This window comes from Melospiza melodia, chromosome 3 (assembly GCF_035770615.1).
Source record: "Melospiza melodia melodia isolate bMelMel2 chromosome 3, bMelMel2.pri, whole genome shotgun sequence".
Classification (NCBI taxonomy): Eukaryota; Metazoa; Chordata; class Aves; order Passeriformes; family Passerellidae; genus Melospiza; species Melospiza melodia.
Window position 1 is genome coordinate 463,562 of NC_086196.1, and position 15,519 is coordinate 479,080.

A 15,519-nucleotide genomic window follows, 5' to 3' on the forward strand; every position below is an offset into this window, starting at 1 on the left:
CTTCTGCTAGGCAGCCAGAGACAGGACAAGAGGACATAGTCATAAGCTGTGCCAGGGGAGGTTCACGTTGGACTTCCAGAGGCAATTCTTCACAGAAAGGGTGGTTAGACATTGGAATGGGCGTCACGTTCCAATGGAGGTGTTTTAAAGAAAGACCGGACATGGCACTCAGTTCCACGGTGTGGTTAACATGGTAGCAGTTCATCATAGGTTGGACTCGATGATCTTAGAGATCTTATCAACCTAATTGATTCTGTGATCTTAGAGATCATCTCCTTCCAACCTCCGCTGCCGTGAGCAGGGACACCTTCTACTACAGCAGATTTCTCAGAGCCCGTCCAATCTGGCCTCGAGTACGTCCCGGGATGGGCCATTCACAGCTTCCCTGGGCAACCTGTAGCACTATAATTTTCTAAAGAAGCCCGCACTTTCCATGTTTACCTGCGCGGTATTTGTAAGCTCAGTAGATAGCGGGCGAGATAACAAACGCGCCCTCCCGCGGAGCCCGCGTCCCGCCAGGGGGCGCAGCGCGGCTGCGCGCGGCTGAGCGCGGCGGGCGGGGCGGGGCGGGCGCGGCGCGGGGCACGCCGGGAGCTGTCAGGGCGGCGCGGGGGTGCCGCTGGCGGTCGGGCTCTTCCGGCTTGGGTCGCTCAGGTAACGCCGCTCCCTCCGCTCCTTCCCCGGGGTCTTGGTGCGGGCACGCAGCGCGGCCGGCGGCTGCTGCTGCCCCCGCTCCCCTCCCTCCACCCCCGTCGCCGTTCCGGTGTTGGGGAGGGTCCGCCCCTGGAGCCGAGCCGAGCCGAGCCGGCCCTCTGCTCTGCTCCGCTCTGCTCCGCTCTGCCCTCCCCTCCCCTCCGGCACCGTCGTGGCGGAGGGCGGGCGGGCCGTACTAGGCTGTGTGCGAGGGGCAGGTGCTGAGGAGCCCGGGGAGAGCGGTTATGGCCTGTTAGTTACGCTGCATCCATTGACCTGTGGCAGCTGTCCACGCTCCCCACCGCGCTCCGTCCCCCCGCAGCGCGCCCGGGTGAGCTTCGGGCTGCGGAGCCTCTGCCCCCGCCCGCTCCGGCGGCGGCCGGCGGGGCCTGGCTTCGCCCTTCGTGGTGGAGCTTCCCCAGGGAGCTCTTCCCGCCTGCCTGGGAAGGAGCTTGGCGTTGGGCTGCTAGGGTCGTCCTGCTTTGACCTTGAGCGTCCAGGGGGCTGCGGGCCTCTTTTAGGTGAGATTCCCGGTTGCTGGAGTTACTGCGTGTGGTATTTGGAAGGATACATGGGACATACGGCTGTCACTGGGTTGTGTGATGCAGGGTTAAATTTCATCTGTTGATGCAGAGATGGCCTTAAATCTTGTGATGCCCGTTTGAAAAGCATAAACATATGACAGCTTCTGGTGTTAAACGTTTTTCAGAAATAATATATTCATACCTGTGACAATAACCAGAGAAGCCTGAACAATTTATCTCTTTAAGTGACCTAAAATATGTGAGATATGAGGTGCAGGTTTTAAAGAGCTTATTCTGGGTGACTCAACCGTTGTTTTTGTTGCTGATTGCAGGAACCCTTTCACTCCTAGATCTTCTTTCAGTATGCAGTAATAGTGTTATTGTTCTCAGGTTAACTGCAGTGTTACTGATACCTGAATTCCGGCCGTAGGAGTGTGAAGAGTTGAGAAGACTGTATCTAAGGAGTAACAGGCTAGATACTTGCAGGTAACAAGGGGCTGCATTATTAGGTTGAAGATCCTAGTCTCTTCATTTTGCTGCCAAGGCTTGGCCTGTGTTAAATACTTAAGCAGGCCTGGCTATCAAATTTGCTCTCTTTGTTTGTAGGGGTTTTTTTGTTTGTTTTGGGGTTGGTTCTGGTGGGGTTTTTTTTTTGGGGGGGGGGGGTTTATTTGTTTGTTTTTTCGGTTGGTTGGTTGGTTTGCGGTTTTTTTGGTTTTTTTTTTCATGTCATGGTACCTTTTCAAAAACAGGGTGGAATACAGTAGACCTTTTGGTAACAGTGTGATACCTAAATATTGTGATTATCCAAAATGTACAGTAATTTTCCAAATAGTGTGTATGAATGTTATGAGGGGGGATGTCAGTTTGGAAACAGGCAGAATATTTACAGCATAATTTGGGGTTTTGTTTTCATTGACATGAGACTTGGCACTTTTGGAAACTAAGCAGCCTGTAAGTGATGTGGGGAGAGGCTGCATTTCTAACTCACTTCCCAACTTGTTGGTAGCACCTGTGATGGTAGATATTTAAACAGCATTTTGCACAGAAAAGGTGTCTTCTGTCTTCCATTACTGGAATGGCTGTGCATTTGAATGGATGGTTCTGTTCACAACATAGGCAGTGCTTTTCCTGTGTAAAATTATTGGCATGCCATGCAGACCATTAGAAATGCTCATTGCAAGCACAGCAAGCTGTGTGGGTAAGGTGGTGCTGTGGTTCAAGCCCAGCCAGCAGCCAAGCCCCATTCCCCTACCTGTGGTACAAGGGAGAGAATGAGAAGGATAATAGGAAGAAAACTCATGGGTTGAGATAAGGACAGTTTGATAGGGAAAGCAGCAGACACACAAGGAAACCACAGCAAGGAATGAATTCACCCCTTCCCATGGCGGGCAGGTGTTCAGCCATCTCCAGGAGAGCAGGGCCCCATCACACCTAGTAGTGGCTTGGAAGAAAACACACACCATCATTACAAATGACCCACCCCTTCCTCCTTCTCTGCATGCTGAGCATGATGTCATGTTGTCTGGAATATCCCTTTGGGCAGTTTGTGTCACCTGTCCCAGCACTGTCTCCTCCAAACATCCCATGCACCTCCAGCCTGTTCACCAGCATGGCAGTACAAAAAGTAGAAAAGGCCTTGGCTCTGTGCAACCCTGTCCAGCAATAACAAGAATATCTCTATATTATAAACCATGTTTAGCACAAATCCAAAACAGCCCCCTACCCGCCACTGTGAAGAAAATGAACTGTACTCTGCTGGTGTAAGTGGGCTCAGCCTGTAATCTCCTGCCATTGTTTTCTGTTTGAATACAGGGAGGACACTTCCCTGTGTTCATCACCAAGAGAACCCTCAGTTCTCTTGGCCACCATTCCTGCTGTCCACCTTTAATGTCTTCTTGCTTAGCCAGGAATGACTGCTTGCTCTGGGTTGGCTGACTGAAAATACTTGTTAATATTCTTTTTTTCCTTTTATTTTTTTATTTTTTGTCTTTGGTGGAGCTCTATTATGTTTAATCTGCAGTGTGTGGAAGAGAACCAAGAAGAGATATGAAGTGTGTTGTTAAGAACCTCTGTTTTGAGAAGGGTTGAAAAAAGTAGGAGATAGAGGCTGCACTAAATGATGCCTGCTAAAGCATGAAATAGGAAAATGGAAGTATTTTTTCTGTATGCACATAAATTGTCTTCCAGATTAATAGCCATGTTGCTCTGACTTGTAGCTGAAAAGAAGCTGAATGAAAAATAGAAACAGTAAGTGATATGTTTCCCTCTGAGAGGCCGGGGAGAAGAAACCCTACAGGATCAACCATTTTCTCCCAATAACTGAAACTAGAAATGAAAAGGAAACACCAAGGAGAATCAGTAAATAGTTTTACTAGTCAACACATTCCTATTTTTATCAGAAACTTGTAGTTCAGTATAAGCATTAAAAAATAATTAGAAGTCAGGGAATGGTGCCTAACTGGGTTTTTCATTTGAGAAGTTGTAGCAAATTTAACCTTTTATTTATGTCTTTTGTGGCTTACTTCTGAGGATAGGAAGAGTGAGCAAGTTTTGGTCCAGGCACCATTTTCAGAATAGTCAGAAAAGGATTCTACTTTACAAATTCCTTTGGAATCTACCTCTGGAACTGGGAAACCAGATGTATTGTAAAAATGTAACCACAGTCTAGAGAATGCAGAGATATATGCATGACTTATGACACTGTTTCAGAATTAAAATCAGAATAAAATTATAGAAATTAGTTGAAACTTGAAATTAATTAATTGCTAATACCTTAGACCTCAGGGCATAGTAAGAAAGGAAGATGGACCAAGTCTTGCCCAAATGCATTGCATTAGGTTATCCAAGTAAGGTAAGGATAAGGATATGAGAGCTCCTGACTTATGCCTTTGTGAAAAGACCTATCAGGATCGTTTGGAGACAGAATGTTAAACCCACCTGAAGCTTCTTATTAAACAATGGGTATGGATTGATGAAAGGCTATTGTGAGCAAAGAATAAATGAATAAATTACCTGGCTACCACTTTTTTGCTGCTAATTTGATAGATTCTGTGTTAAACTGTGTATCAGAATATTTTGAGAAGTCTCAGTGTGAGGACACAGCATTACCCTGGAAGCAAAGCTTCTCTCTCAGTACAGAGTACTGCAAGTGTAATGTAAGACAGTGAACCTCATCTAAGTCTTTTTTTTGTGTATTAAGCTGAAAAAGTTGGCAAACTCTTCTTTAAAACAAAGTGTAAAAAAAAAAACTTGTAAAAAACATAACTGTAAATGAAGTGATTCTTGTTTGAATTTATTTCATTGTTATGTTTGCTATGGGTTTTTTGCTGTTGTTTATTTTAAATGCCTTACATATTAATTTGACTTACTAATTTGTCAAGAGTAAAAAATATGCAAGAAAGAAAAAGAATACCTCAAGATAAGTCTCCTCTCAATAAATGCTTGGAAAAGAAAGGCTGGCTAGGTAAAAAGGAATTCTTTTCAGAGGGGATATAGGGACTATTTGAAGACACGAGGCTGAAACACACAAAAGTGAAAATAAATTGCCATTTATTTGAGGAAGCCTGTCGTGTTCCTGTGCTCAGGCAGCTGGAGAGAAGATAACTATTTGATGTGTTGTACTTATCAAGCACTACTCAACAGGGAGGGCAGTGTTCCCAGGCCAGTGTGTGTGTGTGTGAGAGCTGGGCAGTGCTGTGCCAGGGAGAGCAGTGTGCCCTGGGCAGTGCTGTGCCAGGGAGAGCAGTGTGCCCTGGGCAGTGCTGTGCCGGGGAGGGCAGTGTCCCCAGGCCAGGGGGTGTGTGTGAGAGCTGGGCAGTGTTCCCTGGCCAGGGAGGGCAGTGTTCCCTGGGCAGTGCTGTGCCAGGGAGGGCAGTGTGCCCAGGCCAGGGGGTGTGTGAGAGCCGGGCAGTGCTGTGCCGGGGAGGGCAGTGTGCCCTGGGCAGGGAGGGCAGTGTGCCCTGGGCAGTGCTGTGCCGGGGAGGGCAGTGTGCCCAGGCCAGGGGGTGTGTGTGAGCTGGGCAGTGCTGTGCCGGGGAGGGCAGTGTGCCCTGGGCAGGGAGGGCAGTGTGCCCAGGCCAGGGGGTGTGTGAGAGCCGGGCAGTGCTGCTGGGGACCGGGAAGGCACAACGCTGCCGGCGCTCGCAGGCGGTGCCGGAGCCGCGGCGAGGGCGCGGCTGTGCTCGCGCCAGGACGCTCGTTCTCCCTGTGACAGGGCTTTTCCAACCCGCTGAACTTGTGGTTACCACGGATGTGGCTATGGCAGGTAAATTCCTTCCATGTCCTGTTCCCAGTAACCCCAACAGCCTTATGGCTAATAAGTCTCAGGAGCTGTTTATGAAAGTGAGAACTGACAATGTGGGATGATGTTGCATGTTTGATTGTGGATAGCTGAAAAAGGCCCTACCAGCTCGGGGAGCAATCCAATCTTTTTTTGGAGCATGGCAACAGTTTCTTTTGGTCCAGTAGTTGATACACAATATACAATGTTACACATAACTTTAGAGTAAGGATTTTATGTTTCTGTTTTGCTCAGTATTGTGAACGTGACTGGTGACTCCACATTATATTTCATGTTCTAGTGGAAGGTGTCCCTGCCCATGGCAGAGGAGTTGGAGCTAGATGTGCTTTATGGTCCCTTCTAATTCAAGACATTCTATGATTTAAAAAAAACTTCCTAAATGTTTGTTATTGTTCAATTGTCAGCTGTGAGAATGAAATAATTATTTTTAAGATGTCTTTAATCAAATTGTTTACCCTTCTCTGATGGTTGCACTCTGATGGTTGCAACACTCTGAACACTTGTCAGATTGAGTGAATGGTAAATTTTAGGGGGTTTTTGTTGTTGTTGTTTTTTTTTTTTTTCCTTCAAATGTGTAATTGAATATGAGGGAAATAGTGACATATTCTGGATTTAGACTGAAATATTGGTTGTTCAAATACAGTGGTCAACAAAGGGAAGAAGGGGACAAAACAAGTACTTGAAAGTAAGTGTTGAAGAATAACCACAATTTCAAGGAAGCTTTTTCCCATTTTTCTCTATGTTGTGTAGTTCTGACTTAAATTGCCATCTGTTTTTTAGCAAGACGTGTTAGATGTTTAGCATAATTTAGAATAAGAAGCAAGGTTTTCTGGAGCTTTGTTGATTTTTGGATGTAAAATGATCACTGATTAAGCTATAACTTATTGCATAGATAATTCAGGAATCATTTGTTGTAAGACAGGAAAACGGGGAAAAGTTATTTTAGCAAGAAGAAAATATTTTAGTTAATGGTTGACCTGAGCTGTAAGAAAGAGGCAAATCATCATCTTTCATTTACTGAGTGATCTGAGTTCAGATCTGTGAAATCTGAATATCTGATTTGATCTCATGAAGAATGATACTTTAAAAGTAGAGACTCTAGTGTAAATTTCTGGCATTTATGAAGTGCAAAAGTACTTAACTTTAGAAAAGATGATGTCTGTTATACTTTGCCAGAAACACTAAGGTAGCCCTGAGCAGTATGCAGGCGATGGTGCTTCAAGGATTGAAAGAAAAGAAACCAGAAGTGTTCTGTTGGTGGGTCTGGAGTCAAAATTAAAATTTCATTGCAGTATATCGAACTGTTTTGTAGTTCACCTGTTATATATTGAGAAGCTGTAATAAAATATAATTGATTAGAGGGGTTAAAATGTCACCCTAAACTCAGTTTCTAAGAGACAATTGGAAGAGATATGTATTTGTCCATGAGAGTGAGAAGTCTTTGGTCACTTTCTTCTCCCCTCTGATAAACAGACATAGATTGGATATTTTTTTTACTTTCAGAGAAATTGTGCTCTAAAGCATATTCATTTAGGGTTTGTTTGTAACTATAAATTTGTTTTCTTAATTAGTAACTAGAGCATCCAAATCCTTAGAAGAGTTTGTTCCTCTTTATGAACTCCTATCTAGTGTAAGCCACCCTTTGGAAGACCCTATGACAGGAATAGCAGAAAGAACATTTTACATACCTGATTGTACTTGCATCAAACTGTGCTCCGTGGTAGGTTTATTCCAGTCTTTTTTCTGTGAAGAACATGGAAAAGAAGGCAAAATGTACTTATTTTCTTTTTACTGACAGTTTGATTTTTTCTGTAATAATAAATAAACTTGTTTTGTAGCTTTATAAGTAAGGAGAGTGCACATCCAGTTGGGTACCTAAGCCAACCTCTGTAGTACAAGCCATAGGTTTTCTTGCATTTAATTATTTTTTGATATAACTCCCAGGAAAACATCTTGTGTTGATTTAGAAGTTGCCAGTGTGTGTAATGCAGATTATTATATAGATTTGATTTAATTAAATTTTGTTGTGAAATTTGAACACCTAAAGCAGAGCTGTTTTTCCTGTGGAAAAATATAATGGGCTATGTCCACTTGTGAATATGACTAGGTATAAAAATGTACTGAGAAGTTATTAATCACAATATTAAATCTTACTAAGTGTTGTAGACTGTTGAAGGATACTAATGACATAATGGCTAATTATAGTTAATAATACTGCTAGGTGGGGTTCTTTTGTTTTGTTTTTTGTGTAGTATGGGAGAGATTCTTCTTTTGTTATTCTACTGAGTAGCAATTGGCCAAAATAACAAGTTCAAATGGTTCTTATTCTTCAGAAGACATCAGAGATTCCCGTTTGAAAAATTCTGAATAAGAGGACTGTGGAAGCTCAATCTAGAAACAGTGTAATAAGCTGTTATTGGAAAATCTTTATCTATGGTTATAGAAGAATGTCTGTATTTTCTGTATATGAATTTTATCTGAAGAGTCTGGTGTGGGATTTGCAAGACTTATTTTGCTATTCATGTTTTTAAATGCTTCTGAGGGGAAGCAAAGCATAATAAATTACCAAATGACAAGGCTTCTGTTTTCTTTGTATTCAAATCTGTGTTTGTATTGAGTCTATTTAAATACAACTGTTTTTCTGCAGTTGCTAGCTTAATATGTGGGCACCATACACGGCTTAAAAAGCAATATAACTACAGTGAAATTAGAATTTTTTGTCATCTGCTTTTTAATTGTCTACTACTTCTTTTACTGTGCATCCCATAGCCACCTTTGAAATGGTGCACAATTTAAAAAATGCCTTGGAATATTGCATTGCAAAGCAGAAACCCTGAGGAATTCAAAGGAGCAAGCTTGTGAGCTCAGATTCTTACAGTACTTGGAAAAAAATCTTGAGATTTCTTGAAGTGACTTGATGTATGTAGATTTGTACTCCACAATCAGCCACTGGACCTGTACCAGTATTTCAGTATTGCAGATTGGTGTGAAACATACAAATAGAGCAATTATCTGATGCTTGAAAAATACAGGAGTGGAATAGGAGCAAATCAAACCTGAAGAGGAATTTTGGGGTAAAATAGATAAAGGAGAGCTTATGAGTCAAGTCTTATAACCTTGTGATTGAATCAGAATAGAATCCAGATAAAAGCTGCATTTATGGAATTGATTTGGTGATGCTGCTGTTCCTCTCCACATTCCTTCAGCTTCAATGAAAAACATTTAGAGCCTCTTAAACAGGTGAATAGTTTGTGTTGAGGTGAGACAGAAGGCACTGAGGTACAACAGCTGTGAAGAATTAGCACTTGCTGTGCAAACACAGCTGAAGCAGTATTGTTTGAACACGAGTTGGAGGAAAACCAATACCACCTCCTCAGTGAAGGGAGCTGGAGGCTGCTCTGTGCACTATGCACAACCCTCAGCTAAAGAGCCTCAGCCCCAGACACCTGTGTCCTTGTCAGAGTCATGTGCAAGGACTCCACAGACATCCAGGGGTACCCAGAATTGAGTGGTATCCATATTTTAATCCACACTAGAAGGTGAAGTAGAAGGTAGTAAGTGCCAGGACCTTCTTCTGCAATCACTCATGATTTAAATATAATTATATACAATTATTTGAAAGTGTATAGTACATTTTAGTTTCTTCCTCATTGATAATAAGCTTTCTGCTGGGACAGAAAGCATATTTGCTTTTTGACATTCATTTAAAAAATCATGGCCATCTAACAGGTCAGTGATTTTCTATGCCAGACTCATGAGAATGACTAAACCTTCAATCTGAGACACTTGGCTCATCTCTTCTGGTATACAAAAAGGGGGGGAAAGCCCCAAAGGATGGTGTTCTTCATATCTTTGTTTAAAAAGAGAAACAAATAAAGAACGTTGCAAGGAAAGTTGGCCCTTATGCCAAATGGTGGTTGTGTAATGACAAGATAAATGCTTTGTTCTGTAAGCTGTGTGATGGCGTAGCAGAAAATGCTATTTTTCAATTTTTATCTATAAAATTTTATTATTTAACTCATTTTTTCAAACTAGAAAACCATGGAAGAATAAGATTGTGATACTTAGAAGGAAATAGACACTACCAAGCTTTACATTGTATTGAAATACCAGCTGTAAAATCAAATGTTTTTAATTCTCCATTTTTATTATAAATTAAGAGAATAGGGAAGTATTGATAAGAATACATTATAGAAACAAGAAAAGATTAAAAACTACGTTGTGGAATATCTTCAAACTAAACAAAAAGAAAACCATAGTAAACAAGTTTATTTTTATGGATGAGAACACATAACAATTGACATTCCTGTAATTTTAATGATTATAGAATAGAAAAAGTCCAAGGTTTATAAAAAAAATACATACATTTATGTAGTATCCTCTCTGGGTACCTCATTTATTATGGCTACTTATGATTTGTCTAAAACTGAGATTTCTTTATGGGAAAAAGTATGCAAGAAATTCTTTGCATAAATTCTTTTTGGCAAAAACAACATTTTTGAGATAGAAAAATGAGACCATAACTGTAGAGTACTAAGAAAACAGAGTGTGTTTTTTCTTTTCAATACAAAACTTCATGATGATTGTTTGCACAGCAAGGGTGCAGTAGACTTGTCTAAAAGTACAGTTATTCAGACCAAGATGTTAATGTATGTTGTTTTCAAAATTAATGGATTATTCTGATTGGTTTTTAAGTCTGAAAGGAAGCTACCTGTTCAACCCTGTGTTCTACCTGGTTTGTTTAACCTTTGATAATCCTTTATCAGGCCACTCTCAGGTCTTTGAAGCACTTGAGGAAGACAGAGCCTTGTCTCCCCCTCAGCCATAAGTGGTTGCATTTATGCTTTAGCTGGATAAAAAGGAGTCTGATGCAGTCTTCACTCAAAAAGAATTATTTACTGTGTCAAGTTCTTTCCCTATCCGCTGTGCCTGGAAAAATTTGAATTGTGCTGCTTTTATATGTTGGTTCTTTCTTCTTTTTTCGGTGTTAATACTTTATTTCACTTTTGGAGATCGGGCTTTGGTGGTTGTGCAGCTGTCTCTTTGTAAAATCTGTTGGCATTTTACAAGTTTTCTGGAACAAGCCTGATCTTTTTTGGGATTTAATTCAAAAATGGTTTTTATAAAATGAAACCATGTGAAAAGGGTTGTTTTTGTTTGTTTTTTTTTTTTTTTAATTAAAAGTGGTATCTAAGTGCTTTATGCCATTGAGATATTGTGAAATCTATCAATTTGACACTCAATGTGTTTTTTAAATAATGGTTTGCGTTTCTGTTCTGTCTTGGGGACAGTTTGTCGTTATTACTCTGCCATCAGAATCAAGAGTGTAGAAACCTTATCATTTTTTTGCCTTTTTATTCACTCCTTTCATCCAGCTCTTTTCATTTTGTCTGCCACTTTCTAGTTTTTCTCTGTTCTTGCAACTTTCCTTATCATACCCAGAAGAAAGTCTGATGAATACTAACTACTTCTTTATACCTGTTCCATGGTTTGTTTGGTTTTTCAGTTTGTTTGGTTTTTCAGCCTGCGCTGCTGCACACGATTTCCTTCCCATTTCCCTTTAATTGAGACAGAAGAGAACAACATCTGCTGAATGTGAAGTCTCTTTTAAAGCCAAGTACAAAAGAGATCTCAAAAAGTTTCCCCCAATAACACCTCCATGAAAAGGGGCATCAAATCTGCCTTTTTTACAGATGTGTTGCAATAGCATTTCTCGTTGAGTTGTATTTGCTTGCGGTGAATGTAGCCTTAAAAGCTCTTTTCTTTGAAAAGGTTAATGAACCTCTGCTATTAAAAAAAAAGTAGTCCATGACCTATAAAAGTACAGGGTGGTGTTTCTGGAACTAAAATATCTTAATTACTTGGTGTAGACTACCGCACAATGAAAACATATTGGGCAAATTGCAAAAGCCTGTGATTACAGAACACTGGTACACATGTACTTTTGTTGTACCTGCATGACAATAAAATGAAAACAAAGTAGGGTTGCATCACTGGATTAGAATAGCAAGTCTTGTAAAAGGAAGTGTTGATGCACAGAAGTCCTCTTGAATAGTGTGTAACTATTGTATGTATCCTTCAGTTTTGTCTTCTGCTTGGAACTGATTCAGAAAGATTGGTGTCTTCTGTTTGCAGAAAAGCTGGTTTGTTGTAAGGTGGGGGTTTCTGGTGATGGACCCAGAGGAGGTAAAAAAGAAAATGAAAAATCATTTTGTTGCATTGTTTAGAACAAACAGTGCTTTTTGGGAGAGAAAATGCTTTATTTTTCTAGGGACTTTTGTTTGGCTTGAGATGCGGTGATTTCTTATTATTTGTTTGGGGTTTTTAGTAGGCCTTGATGTTGAATATGTGTTAAATATTTGTTAATATTTGTTTACAATATGTTAGCTTTTGTTTAGGGTTTGTTTTAACTTGATTTCAAATTTTTTTAATGTCTTTAAGGAAAATGTAGTGCTGCTTATACATATTTTAACAATCATTTCAGGGCTTTTTCCTTTTAACTTTTGACTAGGTAATGTCTGTACATGAATTGCAAGCTGGTCTCTAGCGGGGACACCGTGGGAGGATGAACACGGAGGAGCTGGAGCTACTGACTGATTCCAAGTACAGGAACTATGTAGCTGCTGTTGACAAGGCACTGAAGAACTTTGAATATTCCAGTGAATGGGCAGATTTAATATCAGCCCTTGGGAAGCTAAACAAGGTATGCCTGACAAGTGCTCTTAAAAAGACTCAGGAATTGCAAAAGGTTCTGGTGTAACAGTACAGAAATGCAAGGTTCCAGCCATCTCCTGCAAATATTTCAGTGCTTTGAGCTGAATGTTGGGCGTGTGCATGGAGTAAACAAACACCTACCTTTCTACAGTTGAACCCTTTGTAATTGGAACTAAAGGGAGAAGTTATTTACATTTCTAGTGGAAATAAATGCAACGTCTCTTTTATTAGTAATATTTATTTCTAATATTGTTCAATGTTATAGAAATAATGTGAAAAATAGTAACTGGTATAAATATCCGCAGTAATTTTATGAAGCATAAGTTTTTAAATGAGGCTCATATCATTCATGGACCAGAGAATGCTATTGTTCTGATTCATTTTAACAGTTAATTTTAATGGGCAATATAATTGTAATCTTTAATAGCACTTCACAAATGCATACATATTCTGATATTCATAAAAATCTTGTTTTAGTCAGTTGTATGTGTTTCTAGGCAGCCCCACTCAGGAAAATGACACTATAGTTGGAAGTGGGATCATTATTTTGTATAAAATCTCGTTTCTTTCTTTTTTTTTGATTGTAGTAGTTCTTGCTGCATGTTTATGCAATGGGAAGGCTATGATATAGACAAAAGAAAAATCAAAATACGTAAAAGTAACTCTGTTCTCCAGTCCTGAAGTGATTGCATACTTTCAGACAGTCGTAAAATTTTGTATGTGATCACACTCTTTAAAGCTATCCCAGACTCATGACCCACAGTTTATTAGTCCTCTTTGAACTAGTGATAATGGATTTTATGAAATGGAAATAGCAATTTTTGTCCTCAAATGGATGAGTAAATGACAAATGGACAAGATGTAGGCAAGAAGCCCATTACAGGTGAAGTTGCCTTGGCAATATTACCTGTAATGAGTGTATAAGTGAAAAGCATGGCAAAGAAAAAGCTCCACAGCAGATTTTAATGGCCTTGGCTTTTTTCTTGTAACCTACGTTTGTGTGCTGACTTATGAAACACATCCAGGAACTCCTTTATAAAATGTGCATTTGATGTTTACCATGTTTTGTGCTGTTTTCCCTTTTTTTGTGCTGGTTTGCCAGGTGCTGCAGAACAACGCCAAGTACCAGGTCGTACCCAAGAAGCTGACGATAGGCAAGCGCTTGGCACAATGCCTGCACCCCGCTCTGCCGGGAGGGGTTCATCGCAAGGCGCTTGAAACATATGAGATCATCTTCAAAATCATTGGCCCCAAGCGCCTGGCCAAAGATCTGTTCCTCTACAGGTACAGTATTTTAAACAACTCCATTCCAAATGTGTAATCAAGATCCTTTTGTTTTCCTGCATTTTATATTCGCAGTATTACTTTGTTATATAGCAAAAATCAATAAGAACCAATTTCTTTCCCTCATGTTATTGGTACTTGTCTAGTATTTTTCTTCTCAATATTGTATAACAGAGGAGAAACAAATCACCTAAATGTTTGTTGGGAACTGATTTAGTGCAAGAAAACCTGGATTTTATTATTTTTTCATTGAAATGAAGTGTTCTGTCTCTATGTACCATATGTATAGTAATTGAAAAGTTAGCTCCTCATTGTATTAACATTACATTTTACTATTTTAAGTGTTGTTGGAAAAGAATCTGAGTATAGTTTGTTGCAGAAAACTGTATTATCAAATAAACAGAACAGAAAGATTTTGTTTTGTTAGAATGGGGGGCGAGTACAAACTTTTTCTCAGTCTCTGGAACTGATGATAATAAAAAGGAAGTTTAGTCAGCATATACTGATTCCTAGACCTCCATGATGAGGTGTACATTTTGGGTTGGGTAGGGTGGGCAAGACATTAATTTATTTGTTATAAAATGAATAGAGGGATGTGTGCACACTGTCACACGTTTCTTAATCTTTACCTGTCCCTAGAGATTAAAATTTCTTTGGTTTGAGAAATAGCAGGAAAAAATGGAATTCTATTTACAAAGAAAAAGTGTGCATTAATGCCTGGAAAAAAATTGCATGCCTTAGCATCAGGTCTTCTGTCTTGCATGGTCATGATGCTTATATATAATCACATTGAGGATGGGAGTGTTTCTGTTCTCTGTTTCCACATTGTAAAAGACACTGTGAACTCATAGCTCATATTTTGTGCTTGTACAGTGATTCAGTAACTGCAAGATCTCATTAACACGAAGTTCTAGGGTAATGGAAAATGCTACCTTGTATAATCTAACTGAAAGCTATTGTTACTGCTGCTAGGGCAAAGGCAGACATTCACATTAAGGCATTATCAAAGATTCCAGTATTTGTCATGAAAGCAGAATGCCAGTGTCTGAACATCAGATCTTGAAGTGTGAGTAATAGCCTTACAAAGAATGACTGTGGGTTAGTGTGCTGCTTATTGAACAAAAAGACATTTTCTGTAGAAAAAAGAAGCCAACTGACAATGGTTAAGGACAATTTCTGCTAGTCATATAAAGGCAAAAAACATTTTTACCAAAAGTTTTGTATTTTGGAACAAGTTTTGTAGGGTTTTTTCCTATATTATGGACAATACCCTATATACATAGATATTTCTTTTAATAGTAGATTTGTAGGTATAAATTTTAAGACCCTTTCCTTAAAATTACCCATTTTACTGTTCTTTGATTTTCTTCTTCATATGTCAGGCTCTTCTAATCTGAGTCCTCAATGACTTTGAGAATTGAAGTTGTCTTCACATGCATTTGATTATTGGTACAGTTTGTAATAATTTATGATGTTTAGTAGCAGTAGCAAGTATTATTTTAGTATCTATGTAACTTCTTAGGAGATCACATTTATTACTTTCGTGAACTTATGCTCACATTCAAGTAAATTCAGAACATACTTCCAGTTTTTTCAGGCCCTTACAGGCTGTGTTATGAACAGAATTGCAAATAGGGTTTATTGTTAGTTTTAGAATCTGCTTTCAGACTGAATTTCCAAATTTCCAAAGTAGATATATGCTTTGATGCTACTTAACAGTTACCTCAAGGTTACTTGCTGAAATAAAACACTGTGGTTTTTCTTTCAGAAAATGATTTCTATGAATTTCCTCAAAGTGTTGTTATCCCATCTTGGTTTTTTTTTTTTTCTTTATAAGTGCAAAGAAAATGTATTTTTAAATACAATTTTCGTTGTGATGTGGTTCAGTGTGGGCAAAATTAACATTTTTTTATGCAGAGATGCTTCTGGTTTATCATATTTATTTTATTGGCGAAAGACATTAATCTCTAAGCCTTCAGTGCTTGTTCTCATAATAGTAAT

At 39.6% G+C, this 15,519-nt stretch overlaps 1 protein-coding gene across 1 annotated transcript in view; it reads left to right on the forward strand.

The window, feature by feature from the left end:
- The first annotated feature begins 595 nt into the window (after positions 1–595).
- Positions 596–15,519, forward strand: part of DOP1A (DOP1 leucine zipper like protein A) — a 60,358-nt gene continuing 45,434 nt past the window's right edge. Inside the window, exons 1-4 of the mRNA XM_063150570.1 lie at positions 596–654; positions 1,608–1,703; positions 12,032–12,223; positions 13,337–13,518. Of these exons, the coding sequence (XP_063006640.1) occupies positions 12,086–12,223; positions 13,337–13,518 (320 nt within the window). The 5' untranslated portion in view covers positions 596–654; positions 1,608–1,703; positions 12,032–12,085. The remainder of the gene's footprint in view (positions 655–1,607; positions 1,704–12,031; positions 12,224–13,336; positions 13,519–15,519) is intronic.